We start from the raw sequence: 15,907 nt of genomic DNA on the forward strand, positions 1-15,907 counted from the left end.
TGGGCTACCGAGGGGTGCAGGCGTGGGCAGGAGAGCCCTGGGGCCTCGGGTCACCTCGAGTGGGCCCAGCTGGAGCTGCCTGGCTGGGTCTCACGGGGCTGTTTGCAGGATGCTGTGCCTGAACCCATACTGGGAAGGGAGGGGGGCGGGTGTAAGGGGTTGGTTAGATGGGGCTTGGCGCGGGGAGCTCCAGGCTGATGAAGGGCCTGTGGGGCTGAGTCTAAGCAACAAACAGAACTCCTCGGCCCTGATATGAACAGTCCTGGGTGCCCTCACTCCGGGCATGGCTGTGTCGGGGACTTAGGGGCCTTCTGAGGTCCGGGTTGGCCACGCTCTCTCCCCGGGTCCCGCCTGGCCTGCACCTCGCTCTCTTCTATGCTCTCTGGCCCACACTCCCTCCCACCACTCTCCCCACTTCGCATCTGCATTTGTCCACTTCGGATGTCTTGTGCATCCCTGCTAGGAGGGCCGCTTCTTGCTCTGCTCACTCTGCCCTGGGCCCTTGGCACACAGCAGGCCCTCGGGAAGCACTCAGGGTGCCCAAGCCAGAGGCCAGAACCCTGCTGTCCTACGGGGTCTGGCTTCGGGGCCTCTCCGGGCCGAGCCTGACTTGGCGCCTTCCACTGCTGTTGGGCCTGGGTTTCCTCGTGCCTCACCCCGGTCGCCGGCTGGGTGGGAGCCCAGCACTGACCTGGCCCCGGCTTCCCAATGCAGAAGCTTGCAGGTGAGCGAGACGCCCTCCAGGGAGAGCTGGAGGAGCTGAAGAGAAAGTTCGAGGGTGCGCGCTCCCGAAACAAGATCCTGTCCAGCGAGGTGAAGACACTCCGGGGCCAGATGGGGACACTGGCAGAGAAGGGCAGGCATGACGATGAGCTCATCGACGCCCTCATGGTAGGCAGCCTCTCTGCGGACCAGAACCCGTGAGCAGCCCAGCCTGGGACAGCCTGGTCCCCAAAGGCCACCACATAAGCCAGGGGGGCTCACAGCCTGCACCCCGGGATGGAGCGGCTGTGCTGTGCAGGCACAAACCCTGGGCCTGAGGACCCTGAGACCCCGCGTGTTTGTGTCCATCCCTCTCCAAGGCCCTTGAAGATAGCTCGTCGCCAAGACAGCTCCCAGAGTCACAGGTTAGGGTCCCTTCCACAGCTGGGAGCTCAGGACACAGGCCTGGTACATAACCCAGCCCCACAACACAGCCACGCCCCATCCGGGAGCTTCTGACCACCCAGCCACCCCGATAAGTGAGGCCACACCGTGGGGCTGCCCTGCAGCCTGAGGCACCCCAGGGTTTAGCGTCTGAATTCCAGATGGTCTCCATCTGCCCCAGGGAGGAGCAGCCGGCTTGACTGGGGCACAGTGTTGACATCAGAACCCCGGAATGGAGGCTACCTCTGCCCCCCTTGCTGGCTAAGCCCAGCCCAGTCGCCGCCCCTCTCCGAGCCTCAGCAGCCAAGTTTTGCAACCAGGCACAGGCTGGGCCGCCTCTGCATCCCCTAAGAGGCTGGCAGACCAGCTGTGCACCCCCAGGCTCTCCGGCCTCTACTTTCTCCACCCCTTCCAGGTGGCTGACATTGCTCTTGCTGTTGCCCTGCTTCGGGAAGCTGCTGCCCTGGGAGTGTCCTTGGGGCATTTCCAGGCTGTGGGGCATCAGGCGGGTGGGTCAGGGCGCTGCCTCCTAGGAGACCAGGCCTGGTTTTTACCCCCACACCTGCCCTGCCAGTGAGGAGCCACCCAAGCTGCTTTCTGCTGCCCTCGAGCCCTGCCGCCTGGTTTGAGTCCCCAGTGGGCTGTGGTGGGCTGTGGGGTTCTTGGGGCCCAGGGAGAAGACAGGGGTCACGCCGAGCAGCCAGAGCTGACCCGCTGTCTGGCCCGGACCCCAGGAGCAGCTGAAGCAGCTGCAGGAGACCCTGAGCAGCCTGAGCCTGCAGGAGGAGAAGGTCCGCACGTCCCAGCGCCACCAGGACCAGGAGGCCCACAGTGAGGCCCAGCGGAGCAGCAGCCTGGTGGCCCAGCTGCAGGCCATGGTGGCCGAGCGGGAGGCTAAGGTGCAGCAGCTGGAGCTGGAGGTCAGGCAGCTGGGCATGCAGGTGAGGGCAGGGCACCGCGTGGAGCCCCAGTGTTCTCTCCTCACACTGCTCTTGCTCTGGCCCCAGAAAGGACAGGTCCTCTGTAGGTCACCACCAGACAAGTGTCAGCTGCCGTTTCCTCTGACCAGCTGGGGAGGGCTCATGCCAGGCCGCCGGGTGGCCATACCCGCTGTCCCTCCTCGATGCCGAGGGTCCCCTACAGTCCCTGCCCAGCAGGCGTCAGGCCCTGACCTGGCCAAGTCCACAGCCACGCATCTCTGGCCCGGACTGTGGAGCAGCCCTGGCTCTCTGAAGAGGGCATCACCATGCGAGCAGTGCCTCCCACAGGCCTCTCCTCTGAAGAGAAGCCTCTTCCTGTCCCCGGGGCCCCGAGACCTGGCCAGGGTCCCCGCCTCCCCCAGGCCGCTGTGCCCAGCCTGACGTGGAGCTCACGCCTGTCTCCAGGACAGAGGCGCCGGCGAGGGGTCCTGCAGGCCTGAGGTGAACCCCACTGGCCCCAGGCTCGCAGGGGACCAGGCCAGGTCCCCAGGCTCCACAGGTGACCACGCCGGCCGGCTGGGACCCTCTCGGTGAGCACACACTGGGGAGGGGAAGCCCCCATGGGCCCCTGGCCATCCTTCCCGCAACTGCAGGCCAGCCATGAGCCCCCGGCCTTGCTGCGACCCTCCTTGAGTGTCCTCAGGATGCGTCTGTCCTGCCCCTCACGCAGCCACACTAGGCCCCGACACCCGCTGGGTGGTTTCATTCTGGGAAGAGGCCCGGGACGCTGGGGGCCCACGCCGGGCCCCTCAGCTGCTGACGGCCCCTCTGACCCTGCGCAGTGCCGTCAGCAGCCTGGGCCACACGCTGGTGGAGTCTGCGCTCACAAGGCCTTCCCTGCCCAGCCCCCACGGGACCACACCCAGGTAGGAGGCCCACAGCTTAGCCAGGGCCGCGTCCCACAAGGAGGAGAGCAGGACCGAGGCCAGGCAGGCCCAGGCCACGTCCGAGGCCACAGTCAGCGCCTGGCAGCTGGGGCCCGGCCACGCTCCCTCCGGCTGCCAGGGGGCAGGCGAGACCCAGCACCGACCCTGCGCCTGTGACAGGGACCGTGCTCCAGGGGAGCTCTGCCCGATGGCTCCCACTTCGAGTCCCCCATAGCCTCGGTCTCGGGCCTCTCTCTGTTGGTAGAATCGGCCTGGGGCTTAAACGGGGCCTTTGTTCTGACTGCCAGCTCACAGACAAGGGTGGCTTTGTCCTGCCTCGGCCTGCTGGAGCCCTGGTCCTGTGTCACCAGACCCTGTCCCTTGGGCAGGTCACCGGTCTAGCAAGGCCCCTCTTGAACTCCCTGTGTGGCTCCAGGCCAGTCTCTGGGCTGCTGTCTCCTGAGGAGCATGAGACACTTGCGACCTGGCACTGGGGCCAAGGCCAGCCTGGTACCACCCCATACCAGCATGGAGCATGAGCAGCCCTGTCTGAGGGGCCTGGGTCACCGCCCGCCCCTCCTTGGCCCACGGGCTGTGACCTTGCTCCCACGGGACAGACACAGACACTGACTGAGCCCAGCCCCTCCGGGCCCTGCCCATGCGGCTCCCCATCCCTCCCGCTGGCCACAGCGCAGCACTCTGGCTGGGGAAGGCCGCACGGCTTGCGCCCACTCCCAGGTGACTGGTGGGTGCTGGATGGACGGAGGGGGGCAGCCCCTTCCTCTGCTCCTCTGCACTCACTGGAGTGGTGGCACCCGCGGGCAGACCTACCAGGCGGGCACAGGCTCTGGCTCGCAGGCCCAGGGTGCACATCTGCATTTCCAGCCAGCACCAAGCCACCGCCACAGCCCCTGACCCAGAGAGGCCCTGACTTTGAGGGAGCAGTGCTGGGAGCCAGAGTGACAGGGCTGCGGCCCCAGGGCCCCTCACCACCCAGTGCCTAGCGGGACCTCGGCCCACGCGAGCCGCCCCAGACCCGTGTGCCCTGCTTGCTGCCCTGGCAGCCCTCCCTGCACCCACGCTGCTGGAGGGGCCCGGGAGCCAGCGTCCATAGCAGGCAGGTGGCTCCAGGCCCCATGGGGACTGCAGGGACTGAGCAGGGCAGGTGACTCCAGCAGGGCCCGGGGTCTGGCCACCCCCAGAGCCCAAGTGTCCTTCCTGTCCCTGCCACTGTCCCAGACGTGCGTGTGGTCTCCTGGCCTCGATGACCTCTGCCCTCCGCCCTGGCTGCAGGTTCCCAGACCCCGAGGAGCAGAAAGGCTGGCAGGCTCAGGCGACCGAGGCCAAGGCACTGTGGCAGGCCGCCGAGGTGGAGCGGGACCGGCTCGGCGAGTTTGTCACCGTGCTGCAGAGAAGGTAACACGCAGGCCGGGGCTCCGGGGGCCGTGTGGGAGGGGACGGGGCTCCCTCACCCGAGTTGCTCCCTGGTCCGGCCAGGGCAGCCCCAGCCACGAGGCCCCCAGCCTGGGGCGCCGTCATCACACGGTCTGCCTGTCTGCAGCCCTGTCCTGGGCCCCTGGAGTCCTGGGAAGGGACACTGGAGCAGTGCTCTGCCAGTCGATGGGCAGCAGTTAAAGTCGAGCCGGTGCTGAGGGAGGGTGTGGTGGAAAGAGATCAGGCTGGTAGCTGTGGGGAGAGAAACCTCTCTGGGGACACCGTGGACCAGAAGCTCCCGTGTCCTCCTGAGGCTGTTCACAGTCTTCATGAGAATGAATCGGTGCTTGCTGAGGGACCCTTGCAGGACCGCAGGGGCCAGGCCCTGATCCACAGTGCATCCCCGTCTCCCAGCCTTGTCCAGTGTCAGCCAGGCCCCCTAACGACAGTAACAGGAGCCTGCTCTGGCCAAGTGGAGTGGGAGGAGGATTTTCAGAAGGCGCTGGAAACCCCAAGGTGCAGAGGGGAGGGGCCCCAGGAGACAGGGGGCTTGGTGACACCTTGGTGGACAGTGGCTTCCATGTTTCTCTGTGCTTTCTGGGCAGGGGTGGCTCCCACACCCACCCGCATGAGGTGGTCAGCTCTGATTTCTTTGTTTTGTTCTGTGCATGGGGAAGATATGGATTTCGGACATAGTCAGGTTCATGAGAAAAGAGACATTAATTCTTTCCCTGTGGTTGAACTTTAGTGGACAGTGCAAGTCTGGTCTATCAAATGGAGACATGTATGCAGCTCCAGCTTTCTCCCCTAGTCATTAAGTTACTCCTGCAACCAGGATACAACTCAGCTATCGACTGCTGTGTAACAAATATCCCCAGCTTCAAACACACTGGTTTGTTCTTTCTCTCGGTTCCATGGGTCTCTGGTCGCTCTGCTCCATGGTGTCAGCTGGGGTCACCTGTGCAATCTCAATGGACTGGATGCTCAGTGAGTGCCTGGGTCCCTTCCTGCGGCCTCTCTGTCCGGGGCAGGCCAGGGTGAGGCCCTGGACAGACAGGGTCTGAGGATGCTGTCCCTCCCTCTCAGAGCCACACTCAGGCCACCCTGTCATCCAGCAAAGGCCGAGGGTCCCTTCTGCTCCACGTCAGGAGCTCTGCCAGGCTTCCCCGGCCCATCGGCCAAGGCGCATGGCCCTTCCTACCCTGGATCTCGCTGTCTGCCTGACATCAACAAGAAAGGGGGCCCGGGCAGCCTCTGTGCTATGACTCCCAAGCCAGTTCGCTCCAGGGCCTCCCCCCAACCAGAGCCCACTGTCTGTGGGGCCTGGGCCTGGTCTCCCCTGTGTCACTGGCCCCCAGCCCTGGTCCTGGGGCACCCGGGCGACAGGAGGGGAATTGTCATTCGTTTCTCTTCCCTCCATCTCCCACACAGCGCCCGCTGTCCTGTTGTCCATCGTCTGAAAGCAAGTCATTGCTTAGATTTTGCCCTTCCTCCAGTTCATGGGAGGGGCTGGCCTAGGCAGGCTGCAGGCAGAAGCCACTAAATACGGCTCTTTCATGAAAAAGCATGCACTTGGCTTTGTTTTCAAATTCAAAGTGGGGATTTCTATGTTTAAACGGTGGCGTTCAGCCCATTCTCACTTTGTAATATTCGATCCCCTTAATTAGTTTGTTCTATTTGCCACGATTTTTCCCGGCTGCTTTTCTCCGTTCTTCTCCCCGATGCCAGACTGATGGAGTTCTATTTCCCTTTCCTCCGTGGGAGTTGGGAAGTTATAGTCCTCTCTCTCTCTCTTCCGTGTTACCCTGAACACTCAACAGAAAGCCCCGCCTGGCAGTTCCGGCCACTGGCTTTCTCCACTGTCTCTGAGCGCCAGAGTAAGGTAAACGCTCGCCTGATTCCTCCACGGTCGTTGACTTGTTACTCATTTCTGATATTTCTCTCTCGTGTTCTTTCTTCAAACCACCCGAAAGTAAACGCTCCCAGTCAGTCTTGGGTGCTAAAGTCAGCGTTGTTTCCTTTTCCTCCTCCTCCTCCTGCTCCTCCTCTTTCTTCCTTTTTGGCACTGGGGATGGAACCCAGGGCGTCCAAACTGAGCTACATCTCCAGTCTCCCCACCCCCTCTTTGCAACAGCATCTTGCTAAGTAGCTAAGTTGCCCCGACTGGGCTCAAACTTGCAACCCTCCTGCCTCAGCCTCCCCATAGGGTTGGTATTACAGGTGTGGGCCATGGTGCTGGGCTCATTCCCTTCTTGCCAGGGTGCACCTGTGGGTCCGTGGCAATGGCGGAAACCTGCTGAGACTTTATTTTTGACTGCTTTATTATGCCTTTCTCTTGAATGAAAATTTCAGAGGAATTTGGACAGAATTCTGAATGGGTCTTTTTTCTGAGCACTTTGAGGCCACTGTTTCATCTTCAGCAACCACTGTTGCTAAAAAGAAATCTGCTGTCAGTTGTTCCTCCTTCCTCTCTAGATGCTTTTTGGTATATTCTGTCTTGGGAATTTTTCATTGCACCATGTCCAGGTGCATGCGTTCACACACACGAGTGCACACACATGTACACATGCTCCCACACATACACACATGCTCACACATGTGTGCACGCACACACTAATTTTCCCACCCAGGAACCTGTGTCCTTTTCCCTCTGGATGTTGCCTGGGACTGCTCTCCATGTGTTTCTTCTCCCCATTCACCCTGTTCTTTCCTCTGGAACTTCTGATCACTGTGCATTGCACTTTCTTATTTGCCTCCATGACTCTTAACCCTCCCGGATATTTGGGGTGAATCCTGAGCGCTCTCTTCAAATCTGTCTCAGCTCACTAGGTATCTTAGCTACACTTTGCCTACCTTGGAACCTGTCCTCATGCCTGCACTTCCGCCTTCAGGGCTACGTGTTCATAGGGTCCCGGGACCTCCTGGCCTGGGGCCCAGCTCCGGGGTGGAGGGCTCGCGAAGCAGCCCACCACCGAAGAAAAGACAGATAGCTTCACCTTCCTCTGCACAAGGGTCTGGAGCCCCCCTAGTCCGCTTAGGGCTGTCCTGCGCCCCCACCCCCCTAAGGCACAAGTGGTGTCTGTCACTGGACTGTCCCCTCTGGTGAGTAGCCTCCCTATGCCATTGGTATTTCTGCTTGAGACAGGGTCTCACTGTGTATTCCATCCAGGCTGGGCTTGAACTTACTATGGGGCCCAGGCTGGCCTCAAACTTGCAGTGATCCTCCCGCCTCAGCCTCCTGAGGACTGGGATTACAGGCGCACACCACCGCACCCGGCTTATTTCTCGTTTTTGCAAACTTGTCTTCAGCAGGCTTTTTCTCAGGCTGTCTTTGGTTAGAAAACTGTGGGCATGGTGCTTCTGTGCAGTGCCAGGGTTTCCCCACACCCTGTCATTCACTGCCTCCCTGCCCCTCAGACGCCTGGAAGCTGCTCAGTCCTCCCAGCACACAGGGCGGCCTGGAGGCTCCGAGTAACCCCAGGAGCTCAGCGAGCCCCACGCCTTCCAGGAGCCCAGGCCCACTTCAGCCCCTGTGCAGTCCAGCCCCTGCCCAGGCTGCTGGGAGTTTCCTGTTTTCCTGTCATAAGTATGGACCTACTTACTGCAGAGTCTGTCTCCAACCCCAATTCCACATTCCTCCTAGATAAGAACCGCTAAAACTATTAAAAATGCTTTGTACATCTAATAATACGCATATATGTAAATGCATGTGTGTATCCGTGTGTACACACGTAACACATGTTGCTGAAAAATGAACTCAATACTAAACACATCGTCACCCTTTCGTGAGAGTATATCTGTATCGCAGACTCATAAAAAAGGGCTGGAGATGTGACTCAGTGCAAAATCCTTGGGTTCGATTCCCAGTGCTGAAAGGAATACAAGGTGGCAGACAGTGGCAGGCTGCCCTTTGAAAGTGGTGGAATTCACATTCCCGCCCATAGCGTGAGGACTTGGTCCTTTCCCCGCACGGCCCGCTGTGCCAAGATCCATCAGCCTTCGCCACTTTTGCCAGACCAGTATGGGACCCCTCGTCTCACGGCCTCTGCACACAGTGCGGGGCCGAGCGTGTGGCTGGGCGTGTTTCTTACGCATCCTGTGTGTTCTGCCCTGTTCATGACCTGTTTGCGCCGTGGCCCATGTGTGTAGCTGTGTGCACATACATGCGTGTTTACCCTTACATGGATCTTGTATCGTTTTTGTTAAATTAACAGTCAGGCGGGGGAACCTCCTATGTGTGTCACAGTTGAGCCTCCAAAGCAACGCTTTTAACATCAGAACACGCACCATAAGCTGGCTGCTTAATATTCTTCACTTCACTCTGGCCTTGGGTCAGTTTGGTCAGACCCAAAACACGATGCAAGTCAGTTACGAGGGAAGAGGCAAGCCTAGGAAGCATTTGGGGTTCCTGTGGTTGGTTGGAGGCTCCAGAGACCGGCTAGGACCACAGACAAAGCTGCTGGCCAGTGGGGCAGAGTGGGCTCAGGACAGGCACAGAGGCGCGGGTGACTCCGGCCTGCGTGCTGGGCAGCGCCTGAGGCCTGGGACCTCTCTCCAGGTGGGGAAGACACTTTGGAGGAGAAGGAGTTTGCTTGCTCCTAAATTTTGCGGGAACTCGTGCTGTGCTTTTCATTTTGCGCAGCGTTTGCTGTCCTTCCTTCCCCCGTGTGCCGGGTTATGAAGTCGGGCAGGACGCAGGCCTGTCTGCGGGGCCTTTGGGAGCGGCTTCCGTCCGTGCCCAGCCCTGCCACGGAATTACTCAGCCTTGCATCTGCTTCTGAATTTTCAATTTGTTATGAATTTCCAGACTTGACCGTGTGTCATGCACAGTCTTGTGCTACTTATTTCACTTAGTAAGACATCATAGACCTTCTCTTTCTCTCAATGGAAAATCTTTTTATGGCTAGAGGGTATGTTATTGGATGACTATGCAGCTTTACCTACCGGTCCTCTGTTGATGAGTTATTGGTTTATGATTTTGAAATGGCTCGTTGTGTTAGGGTGCCCCCATCTATCCTCATTTTTCTTGGAGTGTTAAACCTGACAAGTAGCCAGTGGTTTTGTCAGTGCTTCTTCAGCATCTACTGGGAGGATCTCAGGTCCCCATGGCCCTTCTCTGCCGGGTGGGCTCCCAGCACACCTCCTGGTTCCTGAATGAATGAGAGCGACAGAGGGGGGAGCTGAAGGAGTAACGAAGTAGGGCACAGCCTCCCCAGGGTTGGGCCCCTGAGGCAGTGTCTGTCACATGAGGCACTGGCAAGGTCATGCAAGGTGACGGCAGAGTGTGCGCTGAGCAGGAGCATCACCCACGGGAGGAAAAGGCCCCATGCCCCTCCAGAACCTCGCTCCGAAGGAGCCCGGCCTGGCCTGGGCCACCACTCCAGCAGGCCAGTGGGAGGATGGTGCCTGTCCTCTCCTGAGCTCCTGCCAGCGTGGATGCAGCCCAGCTGATTGGTGGCCCTCCCAGCCCCACGCCCACCCCCTCTGGCCCGTGATCGCGGGCAGCACCTGGCCTGTGCTGGTGCATTGCTAACACAGGGCAGTGGGCTCAGACTCGCCCCCAGCAGGGAGCTTCTTACATAAACAGCTTCCACCGCTTCCCATGGCCCTTGCTTTTTGCCACCCCTGTGGCCTGGCGATGAACAAGGCTGTATGCACAGCTCCCCTCTCAGCCTGGGGGAAGCTCCTGAGCCCACGGTGATGCCCTGCACCTGCTCTGGGCCATGCAGCCGCTGCCAGCCACCTGGGCTTCTCTGAACCCTTGGCGGTGCTTAGTGTGGCTAGGAGACCGAATTTCCTGTTTTATTTCATTTCATTAACGTAAGCGCTTCCTGTGGACATGCGGCTGGTGGCCACTGTCCTGGGAGGCAGAGCTCCGTCTACTCCAGGGTCAGTATTCCTTTGTCCTGTCCCTGTGGTGGCCCTGTAGGGCCTCTTTGGTGCTTGCTTTTGCACACAAAGTCTGGAGAAACAAGCATACACGTGCTGGGCCGCACGGGTGTGAAAGGCCACACGCAGCCCCAGGGAGGACCTTGGCCCAGGCCCCTGTGAGATGCTGTCACGCGAGGGAGCCACATGATGAGGTCAAGGCCGTCATGGCTGTGACATCCGACAGCTCACAGGAAACAAGACGTGAGCATAAGGCTGTGCCCAACTGCAGGGGAAGCAAACGGACAAGCAGGGAGGTGTCCCTGTCCGTGTCCACGCAGCTGGGCGGGGTAATCTGTCCCTACGTGCGCCCTGAGGAAACAGGACCTCAGTGCCCTGGCCTCCGCTCCCCACCGTGACGCCCACATAGCAAGAGGCCCTGGGGATGGAACCGTCTCGAGGGACCCTAAAGCAGGAGGACTGTCCTGGATTATCGGGCGGCACTGTCTAATTGCCTAAGCCGTGAAGGCAGAGCTGTTTTCCCATCTGGGCTCCTCCAGCGATGCTGCAGCAGCCAGCAGCCGGGTCAGGGAGGCAGGCCAGCTTCAGAGTCGGGGCAGTGTGCTCTGTGGAAGCAGCTGGAGGGAGCAGCGCTCGGCCCTCCGGTGGCCTGAGCTGGACTCTGCCAGTGTCCAGATGGGCTCAGAGCAGATCTCCCAGCCCCTCTACACAGGAGCCCTGCAGCGAGACCTTAGATTTGGCTGAGCAGGGAAACAGCTGACCCTGCTGGCCTCCTACTCACAGACCTGCAAGGGGATATATTTATGTTTTGTTTATGCCTTTCGGTGCTAGGGATCGAACACAGGGCTCCGCACATGCGAGGCAACTGCTCTACCCAGGAGCTACAGCTTAGCCCTTTTTATTTTTATTTTGAGATAGAATCTGTCTAAATTGCTGGCTGGCCTTGGACTTGCAATCCTCCTGCATCTGCTTCCCAAGTAGCTTGGATTACAGGCATGCATCACTGTGCCTAGCAAATGTGTGTTGTTTTAAGATGTGAATTTTGTGCTAATTTGTTACAACAGCAATAGAAAACCAATCCACTCCCTTCTGCCGGTTCAGTCACAGTGTGGAAAAGGGTTTCTGTGTGATGAGGGAAGAGCATTGGGAGAAGACTGAATTCCCATTCTGCATGACAGGAGTGTTACCCTAAGCCATAGAAATGTGGCCGTGAATGTCCAGAGAACCAACTAACAGGCTGGGAGCAGCTGCCCTGGGGAGCGGGAATTGGGCGAGGGTCGGCACCTCGGGGCTGGAGAGAACTCTGTGACTCCAGTGCAGGCCCTACACGCCTCACTGGCCAACCTTGAAGCCCAGATCACTCTCAGAGCTGGGGGCCGGGGGCCCTGCCTGTGGCTGCAGCATCTCTCTGTGTCCAGGGTGGAGGACAGCAGCACCAGGCTACTGGAGGCTGAGAGGGAGCTACGGGCAGCGCGGCAGCGTTCAGTGGTGCTGGAGCAGCAGCTGGAGAAGGTGCGGCTGGAGCCTGGCCGGGCCTCGGCCAGGGGCAGAGCAGGTAGGGGCTGTAGCTGATCTGGATGCACAGGAGGCAGAGGCCTGGGAGAGGCATGAGTGGGGAGCCAGGAGCCAGGACCCCTGGACCCCTGGTGGTGCCCAGCTGGGTGGCCCTGCCCACCACCCTGGCACCAGCTCAGCCCTGGGCCCTGGGCCCCACACACCTGGGGTCGGAGTGGCTGAGCCCAAGGGAGCTGGCTCCCAGGCCTCCAGAGGCTGCGACTCCTCCTGCCCCAGTGCCCAGGATGGTGCCTGAGTTCCCAGCCCGCAGCAGGAGGGGGCCTGGCACTGTCCCGAGCCCCATCCACTGTGCCCCGCAGATGCACACCTCACCCCGTCCTGCAGGCTCCAGCCCCGAAGCAGCTGGGGGCCTGGCAGGCCAGGACTCTGGCCTCACTGTCCCTGGCCGTCCTGCTCCTCCAGGCCCCTGGCCACGCAGGGACATGAGAAGCAGTGGCAGACCAGCCCCAGGTCCCCACGGCCCGAACACAGCTCCCGCTGGCTTCTCCTTTTGCACTCGCGAGTGTGGAGTTGAGGTGCTGAGCGGAGAAGCCAGAGTCAGGGCCCTGGCAGAGGCCAGAGGCAGGCGGGGTGGGAGGGGACTGGAGGGGCTCCTGGGGGAGGAGGCCTCGGAAGGAGGTGTAGGGAGCGTCTCACCGAGGGGGAGCACAGGGCCTTAGCACAGGGTGTTGTCTCATCGCACAAAGTGGCTGCTGCTGTCCCCCAGGTCTGCCTGCCTCCAGCACCAGGAATAACCCGACAGGGAGCAAGAAGGCCCCGTCCTCTGCCCCGATGTCCAACGTGCCCGTGGAGTCCCAGGTGGAGGAGCTGACTGCCAGGTGCTCCCACCCCGGCTTCCTGGCAGTGGTGTTGTCTGGGTCCAGGTGCCTCAGGGCCTGCGACTCCGGCCCGCAGGCAGTCCTGCTGTGTCCTGCCTCTAGGCCTGCAGCTCAGGGTGGCCTAGGGGGCACGGTGGCCAGCTGTGCCCTGGGGAGTTAAATGGGCGTGGGGCCGAGCGCCCTGTCCCACTCAGCGGCCCTTGTCCCACCTCGGGGCTCTTCCGGGGCTCCCAGCGCCTGGCGGGGCTGTGGGTGCTGGGCAGGGGCAGGGGCACCGTGCGGCCAGGCCCTCAGCCCCTTGTCCTGTGCCAGGCTGGCCGTGCAGGTGGAGGAGAATGAGCTGCTGCGGACAGCCCTGGGCAGCGCCCTGAGGGGCAAGGAGGAGGACTTCCGCGTGTACCACGAGACCCTGGCCCAGGTGAAGGGCGTCTTCCTGCAGGCCCTGCGGCAGCAGAGGACTGATGGGCACTAGAGGGTGGGCTGGTGTCTGCAGCCTCCCGGAAGCCACCGGAGCCCCTCAGGGTGACCGAGCCCAGCCTCGGCCTGGTGGCACCTGGGCACACCCGCCCCAGCTCTGGGACAGCAAGCCAGCTGCAAAGGGATGGACGTGTGCCCCACCCAGCGCCATCTGAGGCCACCACCCACCCCAGACTGGGCACTGGCTCCCCGGCCCTGGAGCCAGACCTGTAATAGCCATTGCCGTGGTAATCGCAATCCTGCAGTTGGTGAGGGGCTCCTGCTGACCTCGGGGTCAGGGGTGCCATGGAGTCTCGGTGGGGCTGGGCCCTGAGGACGCTGGGCTGCTGGTCCCCATGGGCAACTCTGGGGGGCAGCGGGACCTGGGCCAAGGTGCCAACCGCACCCGGTGTGTGCACAAGGGCTTCACGGCACTGGGTTCTGGCCAGGCCCGAAGCTCGTCCTCTCCTCAACTTCTGGTGTCACCTCAGCTGCCCGGAAGACTCACCAAGTCCTGACCAGGAGGCCCAGCCGCACGGCCTAGCCTCTGCCCCAGGGGCAGCACCACCCATCTGGCACGTCCACCTCAGGGCAGGACAGAGGCTGCAGGGCCAGAGGCGATGCTGGTGGGGCCTCTGCCCTGGCAGGAGCAGGCCACGCGTGACAGCCCTGGCTCACACGGCCCTCTGCAGGCACTGGGCACCCTGAGGGTGCACTTGGCATGGGGTGCAGACCCCACCCCTGTGGTGTCCCCAGGAGCAAGAGCGGGCATGGGACCAGCCCCCCACAGTCCCCTGGGCAGGGGCAGGGGTGCGGCGGGCACCTGCTGCCAGCTTTGTGCCCTCCGGCAAGTGGCTTGTGCTCCCCGGCCTCCCTGGCCTCATTGTGAAGTGGGGACAGTGACAAACCCCCAAGACCACCAAGGAGACGCTGGCTGTCCACAGCATTGCTATTTACTTCTGCACAAGGACCAGTGTCTGGACTGATGGCCGTCAGCAGAGTAGGACTCGTGTAAGGACAGACAGCAGAGAGCTGCTGCCCGGCAGCACAGCGGCCCCTCTGCCCACCCTTGGCAAACTGATCAGCGGGCACCCGTGGGGCCATGAGGCTTCCAGTCCCTGGCCAGGTGGCTGCAGACAGAACTTTGCAGGGCCCTCGTGGCCGGGGAGCCCCGTGGGGCCACATGCCCAGCACCTGTCCTGTCTGTGGGCGCCCTACTGTGCCCTCTGGCTGGGACCCTGCCTCAGAGTCCCACTGGACCCCATGAGCCGACAGCCACTGGCACACAGTAGGCCCCCAATAAATGCCCATGTGGGGCACTGCAGTGAGCCGCGGGGTCCCTGCGGGTCTCTGTCCACAGGCTGGCCGGACACCAGCAGCCAACTCGGGGAGGCCAAGGAGTGTGACCAGCTCCCATGGCCCTGTGCCTGCCGCGTCCTGCCCCAGCTGTGGGTTAGGGGAGACTGGAGAGGGCTGGACCCAAGGGCCGAGCCCAGTGGCCCGGTAGGGAGCGGCCGCCTGCCGTCCGGGTTGGTGCCCCGACCCCGTGCAGCACCCACCCCTGCCCAGGGAGTTGGCCGGACACAGGTGCCCTGGAGGGCGGGAGGGCCGATTAAAAAGGCAGGCAGAAGCAGGCTGGCAGGCCCTCTGGGAGCCTGAGCAGGAGGATTAAACCAATTTGAGCCCAGGCTGGGCAATTTACCAAGGGCCCTGTCTCAAAGTGAAAAGTAAAAAGGGCTGGGGATGTGGCCCTGGGCGAAGGCCGGGTTCAGCCTCCAGCCCCAAGACACAGGCAGGTGAGGGCGTGAGCTCCCACACCCAGCAGGTGCCCGCGGCTGGTGTTGGTGAGCAGGCTCTGGGCCCCGCAGCACCCAGGGCAATGCTGTGCCACCCAGTTGCAGCCTGGCTCCAGGTGTGAGCCCTGTGAGCCCACGCAGCCTCCACACGCCTCACACACGGCACACACAGTGCGTAGGACATGCACACGGCACAAACTGTGGGTGCGGCTTTCAGGAGATCCAGCCGGGCACTGTGCTCCCCGCACTTTTGCTTTGAGCCCAGCGAGGGGGAAGGTTGAGACCCACCCACGCGTCCCTCCCTGTGCCCTGGCGGCCTGCTCTCTGCACCCCACCCTCCCATCCCACAGGTACAAGGCACGGCCCACACCCGGGGCTGCTCCTCAGGCCTCGGCCCAGGGCTCCCCCCAGCCCAATAAGTGCAGCCGCAGGGCACCCGCCTTACCCAGGGACTGAACCAGCAGCCGCCCCAGCTGCAGGGACCATGGGCCTGGGGTGGCAGTGCCTGGGGCAGCACCCTCACCCTCGCCCTGCAGGCAGGCAGCCCAGAAGCCACTCCACGGCCTCCCGCCTCACTTTGCTCTTGCACAAGCTGGGGACAGCGGGGCCACTGCAGACTGAGTCCCTGTCCATCCTGGCTGCTTCGGCTACCCAGTCCTCATGCCGAACAGAAGCCCCCACTCCCACTTCTCAGAGTCAGGACTGGGACGGGGCCTCGGCCGCTCTCTGCCGGGCTCCCTGGCTGCTTCCTCTGGGCCAGCCCATCCATGTGCCCAAGGGCCACCTCTGTCCCTTTCCTGTGTGGCCAGCAGGGCTTCCTGTCGTCCTCAACAGAGCCTGGCAGGGGCCAGGGAGCAGGGGCTCCAGGAGTGTCCCCGACTGGTGACAGTCACACATGGCCAGTGCGGGATGGGACCTCATCCCAGGGGAGCAGCCTTGCCAGCCCC

General features: G+C 62.0%; 1 protein-coding gene across 2 annotated transcripts in view; it reads left to right on the forward strand.

Annotated features, from left to right (window-relative positions):
- Ccdc13 (coiled-coil domain containing 13) overlaps window positions 1-14,492 on the forward strand; it is a 34,995-nt gene extending 20,503 nt beyond the window's left edge. The window contains exons 9-16 of one of the 2 annotated variants that reach the window (XM_013072803.3): window positions 715-891; window positions 1,881-2,087; window positions 2,532-2,656; window positions 2,909-2,992; window positions 4,286-4,408; window positions 11,734-11,870; window positions 12,597-12,708; window positions 13,021-14,492. In XM_013072803.3, coding sequence (XP_012928257.1) covers window positions 715-891; window positions 1,881-2,087; window positions 2,532-2,656; window positions 2,909-2,992; window positions 4,286-4,408; window positions 11,734-11,870; window positions 12,597-12,708; window positions 13,021-13,180 — 1,125 coding nt within the window. In that variant the 3' untranslated portion in view covers window positions 13,181-14,492. The remainder of the gene's footprint in view (window positions 1-714; window positions 892-1,880; window positions 2,088-2,531; window positions 2,657-2,908; window positions 2,993-4,285; window positions 4,409-11,733; window positions 11,871-12,596; window positions 12,709-13,020) is intronic. The other variant, XM_087210667.1, reaches the window with a different exon arrangement.
- Window positions 14,493-15,907: the final 1,415 nt, after the last annotated feature.

The sequence above is a fragment of the Heterocephalus glaber genome, unplaced genomic scaffold, assembly GCF_053883595.1.
Source record: "Heterocephalus glaber isolate CG9 unplaced genomic scaffold, H.glaber_assembly_v1.0 deba00001175, whole genome shotgun sequence".
Classification (NCBI taxonomy): Eukaryota; Metazoa; Chordata; class Mammalia; order Rodentia; family Bathyergidae; genus Heterocephalus; species Heterocephalus glaber.